At 46.0% G+C, this 26,432-nt stretch overlaps 1 protein-coding gene across 2 annotated transcripts in view; it reads right to left on the reverse strand.

Annotated features, from left to right (window-relative positions):
* Positions 1 to 11,301: 11,301 nt before the first annotated feature.
* The window catches only part of LOC101067631 (filamin-B-like), a 34,765-nt gene continuing 19,634 nt past the window's right edge, over positions 11,302 to 26,432 (reverse strand). The window contains exons 16-49 of one of the 2 annotated variants that reach the window (XM_011613611.2): positions 25,741 to 25,864; positions 25,374 to 25,534; positions 25,190 to 25,280; positions 24,941 to 25,095; positions 24,711 to 24,828; positions 24,212 to 24,291; positions 23,943 to 24,128; positions 23,550 to 23,864; positions 23,260 to 23,380; positions 22,844 to 23,044; positions 22,549 to 22,722; positions 22,282 to 22,444; positions 21,849 to 22,009; positions 21,181 to 21,472; positions 20,949 to 21,102; positions 20,418 to 20,607; positions 20,105 to 20,352; positions 19,626 to 19,709; positions 19,029 to 19,134; positions 18,749 to 18,889; positions 18,523 to 18,651; positions 17,811 to 17,984; positions 17,398 to 17,556; positions 17,121 to 17,324; positions 16,531 to 16,683; positions 16,227 to 16,349; positions 15,187 to 15,453; positions 14,857 to 14,994; positions 14,666 to 14,781; positions 13,271 to 13,403; positions 13,001 to 13,177; positions 12,702 to 12,920; positions 12,347 to 12,550; positions 11,302 to 12,196 (exon numbers count right to left, since the gene is read on the reverse strand). In XM_011613611.2, the coding sequence (XP_011611913.2) occupies positions 12,009 to 12,196; positions 12,347 to 12,550; positions 12,702 to 12,920; positions 13,001 to 13,177; positions 13,271 to 13,403; positions 14,666 to 14,781; positions 14,857 to 14,994; positions 15,187 to 15,453; positions 16,227 to 16,349; positions 16,531 to 16,683; positions 17,121 to 17,324; positions 17,398 to 17,556; positions 17,811 to 17,984; positions 18,523 to 18,651; positions 18,749 to 18,889; positions 19,029 to 19,134; positions 19,626 to 19,709; positions 20,105 to 20,352; positions 20,418 to 20,607; positions 20,949 to 21,102; positions 21,181 to 21,472; positions 21,849 to 22,009; positions 22,282 to 22,444; positions 22,549 to 22,722; positions 22,844 to 23,044; positions 23,260 to 23,380; positions 23,550 to 23,864; positions 23,943 to 24,128; positions 24,212 to 24,291; positions 24,711 to 24,828; positions 24,941 to 25,095; positions 25,190 to 25,280; positions 25,374 to 25,534; positions 25,741 to 25,864 (5,649 nt within the window). In that variant the 3' untranslated portion in view covers positions 11,302 to 12,008. The remainder of the gene's footprint in view (positions 12,197 to 12,346; positions 12,551 to 12,701; positions 12,921 to 13,000; positions 13,178 to 13,270; positions 13,404 to 14,665; positions 14,782 to 14,856; positions 14,995 to 15,186; positions 15,454 to 16,226; positions 16,350 to 16,530; positions 16,684 to 17,120; positions 17,325 to 17,397; positions 17,557 to 17,810; positions 17,985 to 18,522; positions 18,652 to 18,748; positions 18,890 to 19,028; positions 19,135 to 19,625; positions 19,710 to 20,104; positions 20,353 to 20,417; positions 20,608 to 20,948; positions 21,103 to 21,180; positions 21,473 to 21,848; positions 22,010 to 22,281; positions 22,445 to 22,548; positions 22,723 to 22,843; positions 23,045 to 23,259; positions 23,381 to 23,549; positions 23,865 to 23,942; positions 24,129 to 24,211; positions 24,292 to 24,710; positions 24,829 to 24,940; positions 25,096 to 25,189; positions 25,281 to 25,373; positions 25,535 to 25,740; positions 25,865 to 26,432) is intronic. The other variant, XM_011613612.2, reaches the window with a different exon arrangement.

Genomic DNA, 26,432 nt, shown 5'->3' on the forward strand with positions numbered 1-26,432 from the left:
AAACAAGCAACAGCGGCAAGGAAAAACTCCACTTTAACAGAAAGAAACCTTGAGCAGGACCAGGCTCATGTAGGGGGACCCTCCTGCTGATGGCCGGCTGGGTAGAGAGAGAGGAGAAGGGGGGTGGGCAGGTAGAGGATAGAATAGGGAGGAGAGGAGAGGTGAGGTGAGGTGAGGTGAGAATAGGCATAGATCATAGAGAATACATACAAAAATACATAATATTAAGTAAATTATGCTGCCGGTGGAGTCAAGTTGAGTGGGTCAGCAGGGTCAGAGGTCAGTATGCTGTTACGAGACATGGTGGTAGCGGACCCGAACGCAGGCCAGGACACAGTGGTGGGGAGGTCAAAGGCTTTATTTACAGGGAAGGGGAGCACACATTAACAGAAACAGTCTTCCTGGACCGCATGGGGATCGGGAGGCAGCGTCCGCCCGTCCCAGGTCCATCGGCGAGTCCCCAAACCAGACGCAGTCCCCCTGGACTGCCGGGAACTCGGAACACCGGTGAGTCCTCAACAAGCTGCAGTCCTCCTGGACCGGCGAGGACTCGGGAGTCCAGCACAACACGCTCGCCTCACGAACGTGCCCCAAGACACTGGCGACAAAGCAGTCCTCCTGGACTGCCGGCGATTAGGAGGCAGCGTCTGCCCCTCCAAGGTCCATCGGCGAGTCCCCAAACCAGACGCAGTCCCCCTGGACTGCCGGGAACTCGGAACACCGGTGAATCCTCAACACGCTGCAGTCCTCCTGGAATGGCGAGGACTCGGGAGTCTGGCGCAACACGCTCGCCTCACGAACGTGCCCCGAGACACTGAGGGCAGAGGCACTCCTCCTAGACTGCAAGGGGAGCAGGAGCGGTCCTCCAGGAGACACGGAACAGGAACAGGAGCAGCCCTCCAGGAAAACCGGGAGCACGGGAATAGGAGCAGCCCTCCAGGGCAACAGGAACACAGGAACAGGGGCCAACACCAAGGAACCCAAACAAGCTCCCACACAAGACCAACAAACACACTCCCTACACGAACAGACACCCCGGGACTGACAGGCAGGCACAACCTGCTTAAATAGGCAGCAAGATGTAAATTGCCTACAGGTGCGCCCGCCAGCTGCACCCAATTGTGCTAAACACCACACCCTGCAGGCCAAAGACAGACACAAACCAGAAATCCCAACATATGCAGCTCTGAAGGCGCCGATACCTGTAGATGAATATAGAAGGGGGGGGCAGTTGATCATCACATGCTCTCCCCCTTGAACTTGCTATTTATTTATTCATTGTTGACTGCACGGCTGCTGCCACTGCCGCTCTGCTGCTTGGTGTATTGCTGCTGTTAGAACTCGCAGCCAAAATTCAAGACGGGACTCAAGAAGGCAGACAGGGAAGGCAGCTTACAGTGAACAGTTTATTTTTAGGATATTTACAACGGTGTAGAAAAGTGCATTTGCTGCTCATAAATACGGTGCTTAACAAAGTGCAAAGCAGAAACACACAACTTCTGTGGATGTTTTCTAGTCTGTGGTTGCCAGTGTCCTCTGTTGGGGTCCAGGGTTCCGGGTGGTGTTTGGTTTTTCCTGCAGGGGATGTGGAGCAGTCAATTGGCAACAGCTGGCACTGCAGGCAGGCGCACCTGTCAGCAATCTCCATCAGGCCACTCATTTAAGGACGAAGTGCCTGTGTTTCAGTGTCTACCCTGCACCGTTGAGGTCTCAATGCCGTCATGCTGGACTAGAGAACGCGCAGAACCCGACTCCCGTGTTGGCTTTGCGCTGGAGCTCTCTGTGTGCTTCGGAAGATGGGACAAGTGCTTCCCTGCGGTCCAGGAGGACTGCCAGTTTGATTTGTTTTGTTAAATAAATACTAGTTTTTGGACTTTAATTTAGTGTGACTTGCCAGCGTTTGGGTCCTGTACCAACCCAAACCGTAACAATCCTCTTTTACACAGTGGTGTGCTTGGGGGTCAGCATATCCAAGAAGGACACATCCAAGCTGGATTAACTGATCAGGCGGGCTGGGTCTGTGGTCAGCATGAAGCTGGACTCTCTGATGGTGGTAGAGGTGAGGACTCCAGACAAACTGCTGGATATTATGGACAATGCCAGCGACCCTCTGCATGTCATTAGCAACCAGAGGAGCCTGTTCAGTGAAAGACTGCTTCTTCCCAAGTGTCGGACCAGCAGGTTGTGAGAATAATTATTATATTATCATTTAAATGCATTTGTATGTTTAGCATCTAAGTTCATGAAGAAGAAACAGTGTTTTTCACCTCCTTTGATTTAGTACACTTGTCCAGAGCACCAGATTTACAATGAGATTGTTATCTGAAACCCTAAAAGCATCTTGGGAGGAGATGAAAATTCCACATGGGTAATGAGCTGATGTGAATAAAGGAAGGAGGTTTGCAGAGCAGCAGAGCGTTGGAGGGTGTTCCAGAGTGAACTGCTGCTCGCTCTCCCTTGCAAGGTACCTGGGTTTGTGTCTATTGTTGATTCATGCAGGGTTTGACTGGGTTGCTCTGTTTCAACTCTAACATAATTTGGTTCTTCGAGCCGGATCCCAACATCTGTGAGGGACTCTCGTCAGCGGGACGCCGACCACCAAAAACTGTGCACAGCCAGAACCCATCAAAGGCAGTTCTGCATCAAAGACCTTGGTCGTGAATTCGTCGCGAGGCCGGTCGGGCAGCCTCCTGAGACGAGAAGTCCTCCAGGGACCGAACTCAATCTGGTGAACCAATGACAGAGGGTGAGGTGTGTTCCCGCAATTGACTGAGGTTCATTTGGGGAACCAAGACCCATTGGGGGTCTCGATAAAATTGTCGTAGGGATCCTATACTATCCTGAGTTGGAAGCAGAGGCAAGACTTGTCCGCCTCATTGAGGTAGAAGCCTGACAAGTACCAACGAAGGATTTTAAAGGAAGTATGGAAGACTGAGATTATACGTCCTGCAGGGACTCGCATAACTCAGAATGGGACAAGGGCAGGCAAGAGACCAGTTCAAAATTCCTCCATGTTGTAGATACATGGAACAAAGGTATCCAGGGTCAAATTGTCAAAATATGGCATGGTAAATTTGGATTTGATGGACAATTGGATAAACCAGAAAAATTAAGGCCCCTGATGAAAGAAATAAAAGAAAAGGCAGAATCTGATCCCCCCCCCAAAAAAGAGGATAAATATGGCCTCCATCGTGCCAAAGTCTGGTACAATGAGTCTGTTAAAAGATGAGAAGGTCACAATAAAGGCAAGAAATTAAAAGAAAAAGTGGAGGAAGGACCACCACCTTATATTAGTACTCCTCAATCTATATACTCATTAACGGCCTATGTAAGACCCGAAGATAAGACGGGAGTCTCCGGGCAAATACACAGAATGGTAGACGTACCTGCACAGGAACCACCTGCACCCACACCACATAGTCGTATGACTAACAGCCCTCAAGGGGCAGAAGGAGGAATCGGTCATAATCCTTTCCTCCAAGAAGGACATAACACACCTCAATTAGGACCCAATACATGTTCACAATATGACATGAATAATATGAATTGGAGTAGACATATTCCTGGGGCGTTTAGTCCAGGACCCCCAATAGGCTATGGTGATTCATTCATCGCAGAAGCAAAACCTGGTGTTGAAGATGTTTTTCCAATGATAGAAGTTGCCAATCCAAATTGTGATGTAGGACTTCAACTCTAACCCGAACCACAATGTTGGTCTACAGGACCTGGACACCAGGGCCCAGTATTTCAAAACTCCAAATCCAGATCAAAATGATCTGCATTTGTAAATCCCCCTATCCTGGTCTGTGGATCATCATAATCTATCCCAGTTTTTCAAAACCTTGCAGGATAGGATCAAAATGATCCTGATCCACCTGGATAGGGATTTCCAAATCTGTCCCTCCCACTGAATCATTGCCAGGAAACAGGAAGTGATGTGTTTAAAAACAAAAAAACGCCATGTGTCAAAGTAAAAGTCACATTTAAAAGATTTGACCACTATCTACTTAGATGTCAATGTTATAACTTTAAAATAGTAACTCATGTTACAATAAATCTAATTTTCAACAAATCAATCCTGAATATTTTATTAAAAAAATCAATTTCAAAAACAATATACATATCTATACATATGCGAAATTTCACACAAAGTGAAATCAAACTGTATTATGTTGAAATTGTCCCATTCTTTATGAAAAATACAAATTAACCATGGCACTTCTGACTGCTCTCCCAGCTGGTTTGTCAGTTTGATGTGGTTGTGGTGCCTCTGTCAGACCTTCTGGAAGTGGAATGTCGTCCTCCATGGGCACTCATCTTTTTTGTGCTATATTGTGCAATACATGCACAAATAATATTGCAGGCTTCTTTGGGCTCCACACGGAGATAATTAAGGCAGGCAAATCTCCGTTTAAGTATACCATTGATGCGCTCAATTGTCCCCCTTGTAGATGTATGAGCATAGTTGAAATTGTGTTGTGAGTTGCTTGTGACTGTTGCAATAGGTGTCATCAGCCAACGAAGAAGAGGATAACCACTGTCACCAAGGAGGATTCCATCTGGAGTGTTTTGTTGAAACCGGTGGTATATGTGGCTTTCTCCTAAAATCCGAGAATCATGTACAGACCCCGGCCATCGTACAACACAATTTATTATCTGGAGGTCAGCATTCCCAATCAACTGCACATTTATACTATGGCGCCCTTTCCTGCTATGGAAAAGAACTGTTTGTTTTGTGAAATTTCTTCATTTTCAGGAAATTTCACATACTCATTTAATAAACTTGAAAGAGCTCTGGCCACAGAATGCACCACACATCCCACTGTTGATTTTGTGACTCCAATGCTATCTGCAATAACTTCAAAAAACGATCCACTAGCAAAAATAACGCAGAGCAATCGACACCTGTTCCTCCAGTCAAGGCATGGCTCCTCACTGTTGGTCTTTGAAGATGAGGGCGAAGAACATCACATAAATAATATCCTGTGTTCCCAAACGATATCTTGAATAAAGTTCTTCATCAGAGTACTGCAGAAGTAAATTTGGTCGTTCAGTATATTGCCGAGGCTTGTATTGCCTCTGACGTTGCATCACATGCACTAGTGCTGTCATTTTGCTCAATCTATTTGCTACTTACCCCTTTTTAGCCAATCCCATGTCCCACCACACCTGATTTTAATGATCCCTCATGGTAGTATAAAGAGCCAGCCTGGGTGTGACTTACAATCAGACAACATGGAGGGCAAGGCCAAAGGAGGTCACTTCTCTGCGACTGAAACAAATGCACTGCTTGAAGGTGTGCGTGAAAATTATCATGTGCTATTTGGCAATTTCAGCAGTCCTGGACAAAGCGGCTCAAATGCCAAAACAAAAAATGAAATATGGGAGAAGATAACAGAACTGGTTAATGCCACCGGTGGAGGCCAACGCAGATCTGTGGATCAGGTCAAATTGAGATGGAAAAATCTCAAACAAAAAGCTACTAAAGACTACTCGGCGGCCAAAACGACTCCAACAGGCAATAAACCTGCCAAACGTGAGTTTACTGATGTGGTTCTGGATATTATTGGTGGGGCGGATTCTCAAGCTTTACATGGGATTGTACCCTGTGATGTGGGAGAGTCTATTGGCTCCCAGGGGCCACTCAATCTGTCAAGCGATGGGACAAGCACCCTTACCTTTGAGTCAGATCAACCTGAACTGTCCACCAGCCAGACCTTGACCCAAGCTGCTGATGTGGTGAGGTGTAACCCTCACTACCAACATGTAGTGTATAAAGGTGGTGCATGCAAAAAAACAAACCAAACCAGAACACTGAAGCAGACTAGGAGGGAGCCAAGCAAGAGACTGACTGCCAAGACTGTGGAGCATTTACACAGCTAATCAGTCCAGGTGAGCTGGATCGCCACTTAGCAGCACTTGGCCCACCCACTGCCTGCAGAAGGGAGGAGACAACAGAGAGGCAGGCAGAGAAAACACAGCCAGGGTTGTCACAGTGTGCCGCTAATCGATTGGCGGAGCGTTTACTGTAGTGCACCCACCAAAGGCGCACAGCAGATTTTGGAACTCAGTCCACACACAAGGCGCTCCATATTATAAGGCGCGCGGTCGATTTCTGAGAAAATCTCAGGGTTTTAGGTGCGCCTTATTAGGAGGGAGAGGAGAGGAGAGGAGAGGAGAGGAGAGGAGAGGAGAGGAGAGGAGAGGAGAGGAAAGGAAAGGAAAGGAAGGAGAGGGAGAAGGAGAGGAGAGAAGGAGAGGGTGAGGAGAGGAGAGGAGAGGAGAGGAGAGGAGAGGAGAGGAGAGGACAGGCACAGAGCACAGAAACACACACAAAAATACATTATTTATACAGCAGGTCAGCGGGGCCATAGGTCATCATGCTTTAACTACTACTTTAGAATTTGTGTAGAAGTTTACTTCAGCAAGTATAAAGTCAAGCTCTTCTTGGACCATGTCTGCTACTTCAACAGCCAGCACTGCGGCACACAGCTCTAACCTGGGAATGGTGATGTCTGGTTTTGGAGCTAGCCTGGCTTTGCCGAGGAGAAAGCCCCCGTCGCTGTGTCCATCAACAGCAGTGAGTTTCAGGTAGGCGACAGCCCCGACCGCTTTTGTGGATGCGTCACAAAACACATGCATTTCCTTTCTCTGTGCTTTGGACAGTGAGATGGATGTATACATACGGGAGCTCTTGAGCTGTCCCAGAGTCTTTCCATTTCTGCCACTTGTCCTGCTGCTCCTTAGGCAGTGGAGAGTCCCATTCACTGATGTCTTTAGAGATCTCTCTCAAGATGGAGCACCCTTCAATGCTGACTGGCGTGGCGAACCCCAGTGGGTCGTACAAACTGTTGATGACTGATGACGCGCCACGCTTGGTGAAGGGTTGGTCATTGATCTTCACTCGAAATGAGAACTGATCTGTGGACATGTCCCAGCCCAGGCCTAGGCTGTGCTGCAAGGGCGGGGCGCAAGTCTGAGCGCAAGTCCCTGCAGACCTGTGGCGAGATCTTCACCCGGGAAGGCACTGGTGACTGCAGGGCTGTTGGACGATATCTTGTGGAGACGGATGTTGGACTGAGCCAGCATTCTTTGTGCTCTGATGAGGACGTCCATTGCTTCGTCCTCAGAGGTGAATGACTTCAGCCCGTCGTCTACATAAAAATGTCACTCAATTAATTTCCTCACATCACTGCCATACTCACTCTCTCCCTCCATAGCAGTTCTCTTGAGCCCATAAATGGCGACTGAAGGAGATGGACAGTTTTCAAGCACGTGCATTGTCATTCGGAACTCTTCCACTTCTCCATCCAGGTCATGATCTCGGAACAAGAGAAAGCGCAGGTAATCACGATGGTCCTCACTGACCATAAAGTTGTGAAACATATGCTTCACGTCAGCCATCACAGCGTATGGTTCACCTCTGAACCGGAGAAGCACGCCTACAAGACTGTTGTTAAGATCTAGGCCTTTAAGCAGCACTTGATTAAGAGACATGTTTCCACACTGAGCACTTGAATCAAAGACAATTCTGATTTTACCTGGCTTCTGTGGATGGTAAATGCCAAAGCTTGGGAGATACCAACATTCTTGATGGGGTTTAAGAGGAGGGGCCTTTTCTGCATGTCCCTTGCTGAATGTCTTTTTCATAAACTCCACGAAATGCTCTTTCATTTCCAGCCTTCTCTTTAGTGTCTTGCGTAGAGACATAAGGCGGGTGAGTGCCTGCTCTCGATTATTAGGCAAGCGGAGTCGGGGGTGATGAAAAGGGATGGGGGCCACCCAGTTATTTGCCTCATCTTTAACAAACCCATGGTGCATAACATTCAGGAACGACTCTTCTTCTGCTGAGAGTGCTAGTTTGTCGTCATCTGCTGTTCGTTTAAAGGTCGTTTAAAGGTCACGTTTACAAGTGGACGAAATGAGCTTCCTCCGTAGGGTGGCTTCTCTCCCTTAGAGATAGGGTGAGAAGCTCTGCCATCTGGGAGGAGCTCGGAGTAGAGCTGCTGCTGCTCCTCCGTGTTCAGAGGAACCAGATGAGGTGGCTTGGGCATCTAGTCAGGATGCCCCCTGGACGCCTCCCTGGTGAGGTGTTGAGGGCATGTCCCTCCGGTAAGAGGCCCCCGGGATGACCGAGGACACCTTGGAGAGACTACGTCTCTCGACTGGTCTGGGAACCCCTGGGGATTCCCCCAGATGAGCTGGAAGAAGTAGCTGGGGAGAGGGAAGTCTGAGCCTCTCTGCTTATTCTGCTGCCCCCGCGACCCAACCCTGGATAAGCGGTGGCAGATGGATGGACTAGTCTAGTGTTGTCCTGTAAATACCAATCATAGGTTCCAGTCTGTGTAACAGGATACCATAAGCAACCGTATCAAAAGCAGCACTGAGGTCAAGCAGCACCTCTGCAGGAGCCCCAGTAACTGAGTTAGCATCACCTTCTCAAACATTTTACAGATAAAAGTAATGTTGGATATAGACACAGCAAGGTTCCAGTGATGGTCTTTTAAGAAATGCCACTTTTTAGGACCGGGGTACATAACCTGTTGCTAAAGAACAATTGATCTGGTCAAGAATAGAGCTGCCTTTCCATAGTAAAACACCCTTCAACAAGTGTGTTGGGATGGGATCTAAAAGACACGTGGTGGAATTAGATCTTTGAATTAATGAAGACAGAAATATATAGGGGGTAAAGGACTTTAAGGGCTTATTGGAGACTCTGTATGTTCCTACAGTCAAGACAGTCATTTGGTTCATTTGGCCGTATCAGCAAAAAGGCCCTCTGCTAATTTTTCTCCTTCAATAATTGGCCTAGCCTTAAAGAGGGCCATTTTATAAGCTACCAGACAGTCTTTCAGGCTAAATGGTAGGCATCTATTTTACATTTTCTTTCTAGTCTTATCTCTTTCTCCTTGAGGGTCCTAATGAGTGAATCATACCAGGGGGCACACCTCATCTGATTTACTATTTTAATTTCAGTGGGAATCACGCGTGATTCTCAGTGAGGCTGCAACAGTGTCAATCGCAGGAGGCCTCCGATTATAGTGATTGATCAATGGAGAAATATTTGGTGGGCCTGGGATTAGCAAAAGGTTCACTTCCTTAAACGTAGCTACAGCAGCATCGGAAAGTCATCTGCTATAGTAAGACTGTATTCTGATCGTGGAGGAATCCTTAATCATAAATGTAAATCTCACAGGAGTGGGTTCTGAGGGAACACTGACACATGTTCTACGTCAACACCATAAATCAGAACCAGAAGGGTTTGGTTGAAGCAATGGGTTGATTTATCTGTTGAAAGAAACCGACTGACTCAAGTTGTGAAATTAATATGTTCATTCATATCAAAGTCACCTACAACAATGACTCGATATGTAACTACAAACAAAAGTGGCTTTTGTGTCCTTCAGTTCAGATGGGTGATGCCATGACTTTCAGATGAACTGGAGCCATGTTTGGGTTTAGGGTTAGTTAATAAATTGGAGTGATGATTGTTGCCACAAGGAATATGATAATTAATATGGGCAGGAGTTGATTCAGCTCCATTCTGATTCCGATTTCCATTGAGGATACAGGAGGTGAGGCAATACGTTACTGAACGAAAACTGATGTATGGACGATAAAGAGATCATCGGATAAAGACTAATCGGGATTCAAGAAAGGAAGATCAATGAATGACAGCTTTATCCTAGAGAACACCCATTCATCTTCAAAGCAGTCGAGCTCTTTGGCTTTGGGAGAACTTCAGGACGATAATCCAATGTTTCTATCACGAGACAAGCAGTTCAACGTACTTAATAAATTATTATATGCAGCAAAGATAGAGAGAGCGCATCTGGCCCAATACTGAATCAGGAAAACATGTGAACCTTTATTGATACACCACTGTCGTCTTGTGGTAGCATATGGTAACACATTAGGTCTAGTGTTCAATAGAGAACCTGCGTGTGCACTTCTCAAAGGACGGCAAGCTGAGTGACTCCTTGAATATCTGGAGCAAGATGCATGAATACAAATCAGGTGGTAGAATAGATCTCTCTCTCTCTCCTTGGTGGCATTTACATAACAACGATGGAAAGTCTCTCCAGATGCATTTATCCAGATTACTCTCTCTTCATGTCCAACAAAGTAATTAACACCACCAATAAAGTAAACATTGACTACATTTGGAAAAGTGAATCCCACTACTTCAAGACTGTAAATGACTATAAAATGGTGGGCTACAGACTATTGACCTTGATTTTATCAATGGAATTTTATAATACCAATGGTTAAGATTCTTTTTGCAAATAATAGCAGTTTGTGCTATTTTGTCTCCAGGGAAGTGTTCAGAACGATTGGTGGAATTGACTTTATGCCCCTGAACACTGATATAAAGTTAGATTTCTGTTCTTTCTCTGAACCTGATATGCTTGTTAAAGTAGTACTCACACTTTAATCTCTGTTCCTCTGTATAAGATTGAACATTTGGGAAACCCTTGTCATTTCATCAGTTGAAGGCCATAGTTTTTTTTTATGTTAATGCTGCCACTGGAGTGACGGTCGCAGACAAATAAGGTTCTCTACCATGAGCCAAAAAATAAGGTGAGGATCCTGTACTGTGGTGTTATAGGTAAACAAGAGGTAGATGAGAGAATAGTGATCCAATTCACCTTCACGTTAATGGAAGAGAGTAGATCGAGATCGATGAGATTTAATCACCTCCTGCATCAGCAGAACAGCACCAATAGGAGCAGCTCATGTGATGCAAAAAAGAAAGTTTAACAATAATGATTAGGTGTTCTATGATTTCCAACAGTCCTGCAAGGGCTCGCTTGAAAAAGAGTTTGTAGTATTCCAATTTAAAATACGTCATTCAACAGTGAAATCTTGGGAAAAACAAATCTTTAATAAATTACAAATTGGAGTTTCCCCCTTTGACCTAAAATGAAAGGTTAATATCTGCACATCCCTAAGTCTGAGCCTCAACTCCCTCGTTTCCCCAAACCTCATTTGAGACACTGATGATTATTGAAAATATTGACAAACTTATTTTAACAACCACAAGTTACTTTATAGCCACATTTATATAAGTGGATGCTAATAAATATTTTTTTTAAAAGTGTGGTGCGTCTTTTCAGCAAAAAATTAGATAGAAATAAACTTCATCTGAATTTAAGGTATAAAACATGTTTCCATAGTTTGCCAGTTACAACGGATGCTAATAAAAACATGGAGCTCTTTTTGTGCCTCAAAAGGAATGGATGGGGCAACATCTGAGAAAGGAAAGAAGTCATCTGGGAATTAAATACAAACTAACTGAGCTTTAATTATCAAACAGTTTCAGTGTTTTATTTCAGCATTTTGTGCAGAGCCAAAATTCAGATCTGTTGTGAAAAATAAATCAAAGACTTGCAGGTTATAGAGTTTCACTCTGCAGCGCAGGGAGACTTTAAGAGGCACAGATTTATTATGGCAGCATTATTGTGCTCAGGTGATTCTGAGCAAAGAGTTTCAACAGCACAAAAACATCAGTAGTCATGAGTTCACACTTCAAATCAGAAACCAAACAAAGCAATCCAGTTTTTAGGTTGATAGTACACTATAGGTCTGAGAGCAACTACGCTCCCTGCCACATGTATTTACGAAGAAAGTGAGATTTTAACAGTCAACGCAGGCCTGATGCTGTGTCCTTCCAGTACTCTTTAAGTTGACCTATGAAAAAGATGTCAGATTTTATCGTCTAAGATAGGATATTATGGTAAGCAGGACTCAAACTGACCAGGAAAATGTTAATATACAGCAAAGTGCAAAACTGAAATCTTGGGGCAGCAAAAAGCAGCTGGCGCGATCTTTCTACCATCCTGTTTCCTGAACTTGCTTCAGTAACAAGTAAATCACAGCTCATGGAAGAAAATGAAAATGTTTGAATTAGATGATCTTAATATATCTGCTCAACATATTCATTAAGAAATGGGTTAATAACTGTAGCTGATCGTGTCAGAAGGGGTGACAGCAGGTTTCTCTATGCATCATGGGACGGTGACATGGAAGGGGGAGCCAGGGATGTGGTCCTCCCCCCACTTGACCATCAAGATGTAGTTGCCATGTTCTTTCAGTTGGTAGGTCACACAGTATTTCAAGTTGCCCTCGTGTTTGACCAGAACCTCGTGACAGGGGAATTCTGGGCCGTAGACGCCCACCAAGAGCATGTTGTTACCTGGGGAAAAGGGGGGGCAGAAGAGAGCTGAATAATTCATGTAACGGTGGATGTTGCTGGAAAACTGAAGCTGCTGTCATGTGGTGGTGGCCACCCATCCATCTACCTGGGTGATTACAGACTAATCTTCCTGGGTTTTACTGTACTTACCAGCATTGCTACAGTCGACATAGAATCTGTTCATCTGGCCCACCAAGGCCTTGCTGAGACCCGGCCCGTGGCTCTGGACTTTGCTGGCGTTGGAACTAAACAGGGGAAGGGAACTCTGTGTGAGGCTGCTCGATGCCCTCAAAGCTGGATCCACAGTCAGGGTTGAGGTCTCGCTGGCGTTGGTCACATTCACCAGACGGGGACCTATGGAAAACAGAGGAAAATGAGAGTTTTCCCCACATCTGCTCACCTACACTTGAGCACTCCCATATCAGATGGTGTCAACATTAATAGTTTCCCGTTATAGAACTGCAGCAGGGCAAGAGGAGCAACTGGACGGTGGTTAGATCCTTACCTGTGACTTTGGCTTTGAAGGGACTTCCGCTGATGTGATATGGTCCTCCATATTTAACGCTGATCAGGTATTGCCCAGGAGCCATGGGAGTGTAGTGCACCTTGTAGCCCTCTGGGACCTCGTGGCATTCCATTTTCACCTTGGATGGACCCTCAATGCTTACAGTCAAGACTCCAGGACCCGCCTTGGTGTTGTTAATAATGAACTCGGACTGAGTACCTACCGCGTTTCAGCAGAAACGTCTTTTTTAGGTCACGATACAGTGATGTGAACCGTAAGCTTTCAGACAAGTATCCTACCAGTTGTGCCTCTCTCCAGTCCAGCTCCGTACACCGAGACCAGACCAGGGTCTCCAGCCTGTCCTGGTTCCCCGACCCGAACTTGGAAAGGACTTCCTGGAATGTGAGAGCCATTGAATTTGACATCAATGGTATGGAGACCGTTCTCTCTGGGGATGAAGCGGATGGCGTATTTATCTGGAGGACCAAGAGAAGGATACTGTTAAAATTTCTACTTTGTTCATGCTGAAGACTAGTAGCAACTCTCCAGCGTCACATGCCAACACAGACCTTGGTCCAGCTCGGTGATAACGCACTCCTCCAGAGCACCCGTGGGGCTGTGAACTTTGGCTGACATCTTGCCCTGAGCACCATTGAGACTCACTGCAAAGGATGCTGGGTGATTCACCTTCAGACCGGACTCCTACCGAGTTTTAACACGTTGGAAAAAACACACATGCATATTCAAATACACACTTACAGTGGATTCAATACAAAATGCAATCAACAGGATCGGTTCTTGTTCCGCTGTGACTGGTTAGCTCCTACCTGAGGCTCCTGTCGGTGCTGCTACAGCAGAGAGAGGCGTAGAGCATCACTATAGTTTAGCTTACACATTGGATATATCCTCTCATATACTAGTTCTCCATAGTATCAGGGTCTTTGCTTCGATGTTTGCCCAGTGCCACTAATCTGTTAAATTTATCTGATCATAATTAAAGCAGATAGAGCCTTTAAATCTCTAAGGCCAATCACAACAAAGCTTAGTCTACTGCAGCAGATAGGGACAAACAACTCTAGCTCAGCAACCACGGAGGCTGAAGATGCTGAAGTTGGTGGTGCTGTTAAAAGCCTTTAAATGAAACACAAGAGGAACACCAGCAATTCCAAACCAGACAGAACAGGGAAGACCAAAGCCAGGCAAACAGCAGAACATTTACACTGACACACAGCTGAGCGTTCAAAAAGAGCCATTCTAAACAGCTACGACATCATCGGATATTTAATGGTTAAATGAATATCCTTTAACGGCTCACGCCATGCATGTGGCTCAGTCCATATATTCATCTGGTCTTTGTTGACGACACAGTTAAAAGGAGAAGAAATCTATTCCCATCCAAAACTAACCTTATTTAAATAAGATTACAAATTACAAATGCCTTTAGACCCCTGCTAGGCTAGTGGGTCTCTCTGAAACTGGGGAATTTTAGATCTCAACTTTTCTTCTGAAGATTTGCAGCTGTTTGACATCCTTGTGGTTTCATTTTGAAATCCATAAATCCCAGAGGTGGAGCATTTGCCTGGCTGTGGTCATCACCGTGAGAGGCCAGTTGCATAAAGTTGGTGTCGGATTGAAACAAGGGAGTTTGTTGCTAATAATGTCACTGCAAGACATTAGAATATATCAGTGTCTATCAAACTATGTACTTTGGCTCTTATGCAAGTTTGGATACAGTTCTGAGACTTCAAATGTTTCAACTTTAAAGGCGGGCTTGGTATCTTAAATCAAGCCTTTGCCAAAGAAACCGAAAAATGTGAACATTTCAAATTCACCGGCACCTGATGAAATAACCTCAAACAAGGAGAATCATTCCACCAAGTGTAAAATGTTTCATGCAACTGGGTTCCCAGAGCCCCCTGAAAGCAGGTCTAAACTGGCTGCGGAGGTATCCCCTCATGCCTCACCTGAAGGCCAGTAACAGTGAGGCAACGGGCGTCGTTCGCTGGGGCAGCAATAGGCACTAGGAAAGGGCTGTCGGGTATGTGCTGGTCATTGAACTTCACCGAGATCTCGTAGTCTCCTGTTGAAGACAGAGATGTCGTCATCCCAGAGACATTAACCAATAAACAACCATTAAAGTCTGTGGTTTCTCTACCTGGCTCCTGAGCGATGTAGGAAACGCCACAGGAGCCATCCTTGTGGTCATCGAAGGAGATCTCCGCCCTGCTCGGTCCTTCCACAGCAATAGCCAGACCCCCAGCACCGGCCTCCCGTGTCCAGATACTAAACTCAGCTGGTGAAGAGAGAGTTCTCTGCTTTTGAATACCTTTACCCAGGATTTAGTCTGTCAGTGATTCAAAGACCTATCACGTAATCTTGGACGTCAACATCATATCCCATTGTCCGCTACGTTCGTAGCAGCAGGATGACTCTGGCATCCAGGCTATAAAAGTAATGCTGCCCCCGTCATCGCTTGTGTGGGTACCTGGCTCTCCTGCTTGTGCTCCCTTCAGTCCTGGGCCCCCTGCTCGGACCTTGGAGGCGCCGCCCTCGCCCAGCGGTCCCACGGTGAACTGGAAGGGGCTACCTGGCACGTGCTCTCCCTTGTACTTCACACTCACGCTGTGCACGCCCATCTCAGTAGGCACAAAACGTACACAGTATGTGTCATTGCCGGTGGCAACGAGCTCGGCAGGGCAGGTAATTCCGGACGGGGATCGGACCTCGGATCTGATGTCCTGCATGTCAACAGCTGCAAAGAGAGTTTTGTTCACTTCCTGAACGCAACTGAGGAAACTCTATTTTTACCATTTATATTAAGTTGTTTTTGCAAAAATGTCTTGACTGATGTTAAAGTTGGTGAATTGTGGCAGCAGCACATATTCCATACAATTCTTTCATACATTAAAAAGTATTAAACTGGAGCCAGAGTCAGTGTGACAGACTTTGACAGCCCTGTTGGCTGGTGAGTCTTTGGAACAGAAGCCCCAAAGAGGGTAAAAACTAAACCAACAGCAGAGGGAAACTTCTTGCATTCCACGTATCCGCCAAAGAAAGATCAGGAGGGCCAGGAGGAGGTGCGGGAAAGTGGAGATCAGAAGGAGCCAGCTGGAGGAAGTGGACAAAGGAGTCGAAGGTAAGATGCAGGGATTGGAAAAGTGTGTGTCCATGGGAGGCTAGAGACTGGGTGGACTGAGGAGGAGAGCAGCAGCCATGATTGAGAAGAAAGAGGAGGATGGAGACATGTGAAGACATGCAAGAAGACAGAAGATGTTAAGGACAAAGACGAGGCTTTTGGAAGGATACGCCAGACACATAATAAATATTGGGTGAGTATACCGCCTATAGTGATCAACTCGGGTTAACCAACAGAAAGATTAAAAAGGTCAGAACTTTTTGGACGTGATCAGAAAGCGCAGAGATCTGCCATCTCCTGGTTCTAGGAGTCTGGTGTTTCTGTTACCTTTGAAACATCTTCCTGGCAATAAAGAAACCTAAAGTAAGGTGAAACAGGTGAGAAGATACCTGGAATCTTCAGACTGAGGTCACACAAACTCCCCACACTTGCAACAGAAGCTGCCTTCTGTCTGCGGGTGATGCTTTCTCGGATTCGACCCTCCCCGGTCACAAGCACGGTGAAAGGACTCCCTGTTGAGAAACGCACCCACCAAACAGTCACAAATGATCTCTTAAACAGTCATTGAAGATTAGCAGTACCTAATTAACATAATTAGAGTGGACTGAGATGAAAGTTCTTAAAAAAGAACTTGATTTGACCCAAAACGTTTAATGGAAGCATCTGTGGGACTTCTGTGGAGTAGACACTCACCTGGAATGTGTTCCTCAGCAAAGCGGATTGAGACAAAGTAATTTCCAGGTTCAGTGGGACAATAGGTGACTTGACAGGTACCGTCCTCCATATCCTCAGTTTGGATGTCCACCTTACTGGGGCCTTCAACAGACAAAGCCAGGCCCCCGTAACCTGCATGTGTGGGTGTATTTATAAAAATACAGCAGATTAGATCAGTAATTGTTTGAAAAGGAAATATTTCAAATCATTTTCCTGCGAAACAGACTCACAGTGCAATCCGAACTTGCAGAAGTTCATTTAAAACATGGTTTCGACACCAAAGACAAAAACATTTCAAATGTTTTTTGAAATGACGCAAATGTAATTAGACAAGTGAATCACATGAAATTCCACAGTCAAGTGTGACACTTAAAGATGTACAACACGATGATCACAGTCTACGCTGGAAGGATTTTAGGGTTTAAATCCCGGATTCATGAACAAAATATCCAACGCAGTTTAAGATCTCTGAACAACAAATGCAACACAAAAAGCCGACAGCGACAGAAGGTTTTCCTGCAGGATCAACAGGGACACTGTCACAAGGTGTTTAAGACTTGCGTACTGACCAGCATCCCGTGTGTCAACAATGAAGCTGGAGTTGTTAAAGGTGGTTCCCTGGACCAGACCATCGCCGTAAGCTCTGACCTGGCTGGCGTTGCCTATCTCAGACTGGATGACCATTATTGAAATGGGACTGTTAGCGACATGTTGTCCGTTCTTCAAAATGCTGACCCGATGTTCGCCAACCTCGCGGGGAATGAAGGAGATACCTGGGAGAAGAGGACGGAGTGAGGCGGGAGGGGGAGGGAAATGAACGTGTGAGCATTTGTACGAGCGCGGTACCGATGTGATTGTTGGCCATCCTCTTCAGAAGACACGGCTCGTCGCGGCCGGATGGGGCCTGGATGCTGGCGGTGAGCACGCTCAGATCCGTCTCATTAATGTCCAAGGAGAAATCTGCTGCTGTGCCCAGTTTGACCTGGGAGCGCCGCTGGTTGTCCTCTGAGTGAGAAGACACTTTTTAGATTTGTCCACGTGTATGAATCTGCCAAATCTTGACTAAAAGTATGTAGAGATGATCTTTAAAGAAAAGCCGTCTCAGTTTAGTGGGGTGAAAAGGGGCTGTTCAAAAACCAAAATTTAACAATGAAGGTGAATCTTTTGAACTTAAATGTCAGAAAGTTTAACTCTTCACCTGCTGATTATTGAACATGAAAAAGCGTGTCAGTGTGATTGTGTGGGTGTCCGAGTCTCACCGGTGATCTTAGCAGTAAACGGGCTTCCAGGGATGTGATCCTCATTGTATTTGACAAGGATATTGTAATCTCCTGGGAGTGTAGGAAGGTAGCTGACGCTGCACGTCCCGTCCTTGTTGTCCACACAATTGATTTCCGCTTTTGACGGACCCTCAATGGCCAAGTCAAGACCCCCTAAAAAATGAGACCACCGTTATTTCTCGTTATGGGGGACGAGGTGATGGAGAGTCAGAAGGGCGCAGACTCTGCAGAAGGACCTGTCCTGGGCCATCAACACCATCTTGGTCATAGGGAACCGCTCTTCATCTGGGGGAACTGAAGAAGTGAAACCAGCATCTTGACCTACCATCTCCTAAAAGGGTTCTTCAGTGGCACTAAGGCTGAGCAGCGGGAAGGGGGGGCACGGAAATCAGTGGGAGCTCAGTACCATCAACACCACTTGCTGGTTAGGTCATGACCAGCATCACCCTGCAGCTCCATGGGAGAAGATACAGGTCCGGACTTTAAGCTGTGTGTTAATTTACTATATGACGATATGTGTCCATTAAGGTCACCGACTTGAGCCCTATGCATTTTATATACAAATGTATAGGTTTGAAGGCTTTTCTCCATTTGAAGATGGCTTCTAAACATGATTCAATCCTTTTTAGAGGAGGTTTAATTGGTTTTTATGCCAAACGCTCCACAATAGCTACGCGTTCAGCAAGCACACCTTCATAAGCATCCTCTGTGAACACGGTGAACATGGCCGTCTTGTTGGCGACGCCGTAGCTGAGCCCGGGGCCGTACGCTGTAACGCTGGGACTGTTGGCGTGGTTCACGTAGAACTGAAGCGGGGACTCTACAGAACACATGGACACCAGCTTAAGTTTCAAACACGGTTGACTCAGCACCTTTAACCCTGTTAACATCTGCAGCTGAGGGTCTGAGGATCGGACCTGGGATGTGTGCTCCGTTGTATTTGATGTGCATTTCATGCAGGCCAGCCTCAGTGGGGGAGTACAGCACAGTGACGGTCCCATCTAGGTTGTCTGTAATGGTGGGCTGGGTTGATTTACCTGAAGGCATGAACACCTCGCCTGATGTGGAGGAAAAGGATGTCAAACATGTATGGTATGGAAGATAAACCTGCTGTTGGCCAAATATATCCAATTCGTTTCATAAATGAAAGATATATCACATGTGTTTGCAAGTACAATAACGTGGCCCTGCTCTCACCGGTGATTTCGCCCTTCCTGAAGGAGAAAGGTATCACCACGTCAAATGGTCTGAAGCCACTTCCGTTAATGCTGCTGCCGACCGGCTCAAAGCCGTCTGCCGTTACCTGGACGAGACAGGCAGTTTAGGAAGGTGGCACAACAATGAGCACAACCAGCATGCTGCTGCTATATCCAAGCCCCGCCCCCATCATAGATGCACTTTGGAGATCATCATGCTATGGAAAACGGAAGAGAACGAGAATGACACTGCTGCAAAAGCCACCCTGCAACAAAAAAATAAAGGATCTGCAGCCCCCCCCCCCCAGCAGCACCTTTTGCAAAACTCAACACCTGGAATTTTATCATTTGTGGTTTGCTGTTAATAACATCAGCTGGGCCCAGAACGAAGGGATGAAAAAGACGAACGCGTGCGAGGTTGAAGAGCAGTCGCCAGCGTGTGTGGGAATCTCAGATCTTCAGGTTAACAGCAGTGGCATTAATGACCGGCACGCTCATAACAGGGTTGTGTTATCAGGGTTGTGTTATCAGAGCTGAGGTTGGCATACAATTATGAGTGTAAGTGCTTGCGTGTGTGTCTGTGGGGGGGGGGGGGTACCCAGGGCTGGAAGCCAGCTCCAGGGGGGGCAGCCCGTTGCTGTAGAGACATCTGCTCTTGCATCACTGGGACCTCATCAGTAGCCTGAAGACATGATAATAAGGGTCAAAACCTGCCTGTTTTTTTTTATTTCATATTTTTTATATTATTGTTCCTCATAACTAAGCTGTGATCAGAAGTGGAGGGAAACATGGCTGCGGTGGATAAACGCCGGCTTTGAGGGAGAAATCACACTGACAAGAGTCAGGCCCGTTATCCTAATATGTGCGTTTATACCAAAAATAAGTAAACAGACCAACAATAGTGCAGAGAGCATCATTTGCATTTAAAGGAGGAGCCCAAGAACATAACCGATTGTGTTTAGTGCTAGTAAAGTTAGAGCATCATTTCCCTTAATAAAATGATCTTTTTATCTTCAAGAAGGCTCCTTAAGATGAGAAGTGCTTCATGTAAGCGTTGACTTTGTACCAGCCACTCACCATAACGTTGAAGGGGCTGTGTGGAATGTTCTCCCCTCCGAAGCGGACGTAAATCACGTAGTTCCCGGGTGCCGGTGCCGTATAGAAGATGTCGAAGGTGCCGTCCTCATTCTCCAGAACCTTGGCCTCCACCTCGCTGCCGTCGGGCTGAACCACCACGCAGCTCACTTTTCCTTTCCCAGCACCCTTTGTGTTCACCACCATGCCCAGCTCCTCTCCAATTGCCACTCTGGGTCCCACACCGGGACCTGCAGGATATTTGATTAGAATTTCCGCAACTTTCAGGAACCGTATTCGTGAGTTGGTCACCCACCTGTGACGGTGCACTTGCTGGCATCTCCAGTCGCTGTGGCACGAACTCTATAAGGGGAGGCAGGAATGTCGTCTCCCCCATACCCGATGACGATGGTGTAGCGGCCCGTGCGGTCAGGAACATAAGACACGCGATACGTCCCATCCCCGCCATCTTCTATACTGGGCTGTTTCATTTTTCCATCTTGGTCCTGATGGAAGAGAACAGAAAAAAAAATGTTCAAATGAGATCCATGACATGGGTTTCAGAAAGTGCAACAGTGAACTATTATGTTGAAATATAACTGTAGTAAATGTCAATCCGCTATTACACTATGAGATACTGGATCATATGTAACATGAATATAGAGGCCTTTAACGAACTTTATTATCAGACTATATTCTGTTATACACCCTTCTTGCTGAAATAAAGATATTCGAAAAATCCAAATGAAGGCTTCAATAAAAACTAGAGGCTCTTTAGTGATGCCTTTAATTAACTTTATTCTTAATCAAAACAGAATTGTGAGTGTGTGTATTGGGTATTACTGACCGTGATGAGCACACTCAGTTGGCCCTCTCCCGCATCCTTTGTGTCAATGTTGAACTCAACAGGGAAGCTAGCAGGGACGCCGCTGGTTAGACCTGGGCCACTGGCTCGCACTTTACTGGCGTCGTGAGTCGGTAAAACCCGGAACTTGAAGGGGCTGAGGGGGACCGGTCCGTGGTGAGAAAGAAATTCCAGATCCACCGTGACATTGTTAATCTGCAGTGGTGATCTTTACCTGCGGGGTACATCCTCCTCCGCGTACTTGACAGCCACAGAGTACAGCCCCTCCACCTTTGGCGTGTAGGAAACTACGTGTTTCCCATCGCCACCGTCTGTAACCTCCACAGCCTCCCGGACCCCTTTGGGTCCAGTCACATCCACAGCCAGCGGCGCCACACCTGCCTTTCTGCAGTCCACTGTGAAGGTTTGTGGGACTTTGGCTCTGACGTTCGATCCCACACCAGGACCTGTAACTTTGACCTTACTGGGATCCACTACATCTGTAACTGGGACTTTGAATGGACTGCCTGTTTGGAGCAGAAAAGTAAAGGCGTAAGAATATCATGTAAAAAGTCTAAGAATGCCATGTAAAATAAGTCAAATGACCACCAAATAACACTAACGGTAGCATTCAGAAAACCACAACAGTACAACAGGAAGTTGTTAAGGCTCCAAGCGGAAGCTTCTGGACCCAGATAAGCAGGTGTAGACAAAGACGTGTCTCGTGCTGCTTGTATGAATGCAAGACTTTTCTTAAAGTAACTAGAGATGTGAGTGTGTTTGGAGTCAAAGACAGTCATAAATAAATAAATAAATGCAGTGGATACACGTGGTTTGAATTAAAAGAGGCTAATGACCATTAGATCAACTAGCAACCCCGCAAGGCTAAACATGTTCACTCACCAGGGATGTGCTCTCCTCCATAGGTGATGTTGATGTCGTACAGGCCGGCACTGAAGGGAATGTACTCCACGCTGCAGCTGCCATCTTTGTTGTCCTTGCAAGACATCTTTGACTCAGACGGACCTTCCACAGTGATTCCAAGGCCCCCAATACCTGCCCCTCTGATGATGGGTCAATACAACAAAACCAGCATGACCAACAGGTGCAAATTATTACTTATGACATCTGTCTATAGGAAACACTGATGTGATGATTGTTAGTGGAGTTATCACCCGTCTCATGTCATACATGCAATGTTTCAGGTTCACAGAAGCTAGGACATTGTGCCAATATTGGGCCAATGCACTGATTCTGATGCACGTGTCAAATCCCAGCAGAAATTTCTCATGTTGATTCACTGCCATTCTCAGTCTCTTTGCTACCTACAGTATACCTTGTAATGATGTTGAAATTGTTGGTATTTTCAGTTAGGGCGTTCTGGAGCCCGGGTCCAGCTGCCACCACCCGAGTGGGGTCACATCCCTCCGTCACAGACACCTTGAACGGGCTCTTTGGGACTGGAGTGTCATCATAAAGAACTTGGACAGTGTGTAGACCTTAAAAACACACGCGCACACACACACACAGACACACACATCATCAGCTAAACTGATAAGTAATTACTCAAATACTGTTAAAATGATGATCATTCCAGGATTACCGTTCTCAAAAGGAGTGTACTCAACACTGTAGGTGCCATCTGCCTTGTCGGTTACAGAACAGTCTGTCAGCACTCCGGACGGGTTCCTGACCTCTGCTTTCACGTGGTCTCCTCCATTCTGGGTCAGAGGACGGGCGTCCACGGTGAAATCTGTAGTGGCCTCTCTGAAAACAGCTGTGCGAGACCAGAAAGGAATTAATGAACAAGCTGCCCAGCGTCTCTGAGTGGACCGCTCTTTATACTGGTGTTCTTGGATTAAGCCGTAATCCTAAATGCTTGTGTGGGAATACTGAACCTTGTCCCTCCACTCCAGGTCCAAACACTTTGACTTTGGAGGTATCAATAGCAGGATCCACCATGACTTTGGCAGGGAACCCTAAGACAGGCTTGCCTCCATACTTGAGCATCAGCGTGTACATGCCGGACATAAGCGGGATGTAGGTCACTGTGTAGGTCCCGTCTTTATTGTCCAGCACCTCCGTTTTAGCTTTATCACCTGCACAAAAAGGTCCAACACTCTTTTCCCTCATATACAATTCATAGGCAATCTACAAAAGCCAAAGAGAAGAAACTTTGGTCTCATGACAGCACTTTACGTTCAGATAGAGATTTTTACAACTGTCCCTTTTAGTTGTGGTTGTAAGAACACGTCTGTAAAACGTCAAGAGCAAACAGATGCAATGGAACAGGAAGGGAAAAACTGGGACTTACCAGATCTGCCTGGTTTAGAACTGGCGGGGCTGGCTGGTGGGGAGTCCAGTGCAGCTTCAAGGCTGAGTTCTCCTGGTCCAGCCCGGGAACAATCCACATTCACCACACTGGTCTCCCCAACCTGAACACAGACACAAAGACAGAGCTGGGTTAGAACTTTTAAAATTGCTACGGTTTTTAGTTTCAACAGTGTTTTGTTAGAAAATGATTTTTTTTCCAGAAACGCAATGAAATCCTCCCCACACTCAGGAACAGAACACACTGACATCGTTTGGTCTGCAGATCCTTACCTTGGCCCTTTTGAGGCCTGCCCCAGATGCCACGACCTTAGAGGGATCAAATGGCATCTGGATGTCGGCCTTGAAAGGAGAACAGGGAATGTGGACTTCTTCAAACAGGATGTTGACCAGATATTCTCCAGGCTCAGTAGGCAGGTAGGAGACGGAGCAAGTCCCATCACCGTTGTCTGAACACTCAATCTTGGCCTCTGTTGGCCCCTCCACGGTGAGGCCCAGACCCCCAGTGCCAGCTCCCTTTGTGTCAATGGTGAACTCTGCTGGGCTGCCCACCAGACCTCCCTTCAAACCCGGGCCAAATGCCTTCACCTGGAGAGGAACGTCACAAAAGGTGTCAGCTTTATATCTTTTCGGCGCACCTCCCTCATTCATTAGATGAAGCATTACTTTGCTTGGGTCTGGAGGCAGCTGGGCATCCACAGGGAAGGGACTTCCAGGTACAGTGTGTCCATCATAGGACACATTGATGGCATGGACTCCCTCCTCTACGGGGGTGTAACGTACCACCCTCACATCTGCTTTACCAGGATGAGGCTCCACTTTACAAGGTACCACCTTCTGGTTGGGACTTATCTAGCAACACATGTGAAGGGATGGAAATAGAAGCTTTTCTCAATGATCCCAGGAAAAGCAAGGATTAAGAAAACAAAACTCACCATGTTGACCTCAAGGTGACCCTGCCCTCCTGCACCCTTTGTGTCCACCACAAACTTCTGCTCCTGGTTGACTTCCACTCCTGAAAGATATTAAATACTAATATAATTTAACTGATTTTTAATAAACAAACTATTATATGCCGACAACACCTTAACAATGTGCAACACACCTATTGGTGTTCCCATAACAACACTTTATATCATCATGCTAGTGAATTTAAGTGTCATCTTTTTGTATGAATACCTCTGCCAAGAGGTCATGTGACAGTTTTATTCAAAATATCTGAAAAACTTGTGACTGGTTTCTTTATTATGTAACCTTGATTTCTGCCTTTATCTAGATATAGATGTAGAGAGAGATACAGATGGGGGCCTACATCTTCATTTCGACATCCTATAAAATATAAATAGATACCATACATACACACATGCACACAGGTGAAGGGCCATTTCCTATTTATATACATCTATACATGAGAACATGTCATGGATTCCTTACGTCCATCCAGGTTGTCCACGTTGACCTTGTCTAGATCTAGTGGAGCCGCAACTCCAACTGTGAAGGGGCTCTTAGCAATGGGATCCCCCCCAAATGTCACCACAATCGTCAGCTCCCCCTGCAAACACACGCCAGGTCATTAAAAGATGTCCGACAGAGAGAGACGTCACCCGCCTGAACGTGCTGACCCTTCTCTTTGCATCTCACACGTCCAGCAGAAGCTGCCCTACCTGTTTAGCAGGCGTGTATTTGACAGTCTGGGAGTAATTGTAGTTATCAATGATGTCAAAATCTTTGACGGGGGAAGAGAAGGAAACGTCCACTGCGGCTTTACCAGCTCCTTTGGTTAACACTGTGAAGTGAGTTGGCTTTCCACTTTCTATGCCTGAAACAGCAGAGGACACAAATCATTCAGGTATGGATGTTAAACTAGTTCAGCGACATAGAAATGCATGCGTGTGTGCAGAGGTGCATCCTACCTGTGCGAGCCAGTCCAGGACCCTCTGCTTTCACCTTTGAAGCATCGTGTGAAGGATCAACGTTAACGTGAAAGGGGCTCTGGGGAACTTCCTGTGTGAACAAAGAGATTCATCAGAGCAGTCCGACATTCAACATGATCTACCCAGAGCCTGAAATCATCAGTGTGTGTGTGTGTGCATGTACCTTATCAGTAAAGAGGACTTTGATAGTCATCTTTCCAGCAGCAGGAGGAATGTACTTGACTGTAAATGTGTCGTTGGCGTTGGGGATGATATCAAAGTCCACGTCAGCCTCTCTGTCACCGACCATATTGGCGTCACATTTGATACCCACGCTGACGTCACCTAAATATGCAAAAAAAAAACAAAAAAAACCTGTTTAGTCTTCTCTCAACTGACACCAGCTCCCACAAGGGGGCGCTGCAACGTAAGAAAGTATTTAATTTTTTTTAAAATCCCTGACAACCAAAAGTGTTGTCATCAGTAGAACGTGCACTGGGAATTCTGGTAGGATGCGGACAAACAGTGGACAGTGGTGCTGTTTGTTTTACCATCTCCGGCTCCAGAGCAGTCCACTGTGAAGTGTGTGGGTTCGTTGGCCTTCAGTCCACTTTTCTCCACTCCAGGACCAAACACCTTCACCATGTGTGGGTGGCTCCCTTTACCCATATTAACCTACGAGAGGAAACAGGGTTATATAGACAAAGTTGACCCACACAGGTCACCCATTCACTTTCATCGGTCCTCCACTCATCACTCTTTATCTTTACGCTATTGAAACGTATAACGATATATTAAAGTAAATTTCAGCTCCTGTATTCACAAAATTTATAATAAACCTTGATAAACATAAAAAATAAAAAAAATCTTTGCTAATTCTTGGTTGTACAAACATGTTAAAAGTATGGACAGACAGCAGGATGTGCGAGTCTCTCGTAAAACCCACATGAAAACAAATTTAAAAGCTTTAAATTCTGATTTTCAGTCTCTCCGAAGCAGCTTCGAATTCAACATTAAACCAACTGTACTTTATATATAAAGTGAGTCAAAGCACAAACTGATCCCTGATAGATGATTTCAGGAGGAAATACATTTGAAGAAACGAAACAACACAATTAAATATTTAACAAAATGCAGGAATTTATTTTGAAATCAGAATAACTGGATTTAGCATGAGGTAAATATCAGGTTCTGGTACAGCTGGTGGTTAAGGTCAGTTTCAGTCAACATGTTTACAGAGATG

Source organism: Takifugu rubripes, chromosome 19 (genome assembly GCF_901000725.2).
Source record: "Takifugu rubripes chromosome 19, fTakRub1.2, whole genome shotgun sequence".
NCBI classification, from domain to species: Eukaryota; Metazoa; Chordata; class Actinopteri; order Tetraodontiformes; family Tetraodontidae; genus Takifugu; species Takifugu rubripes.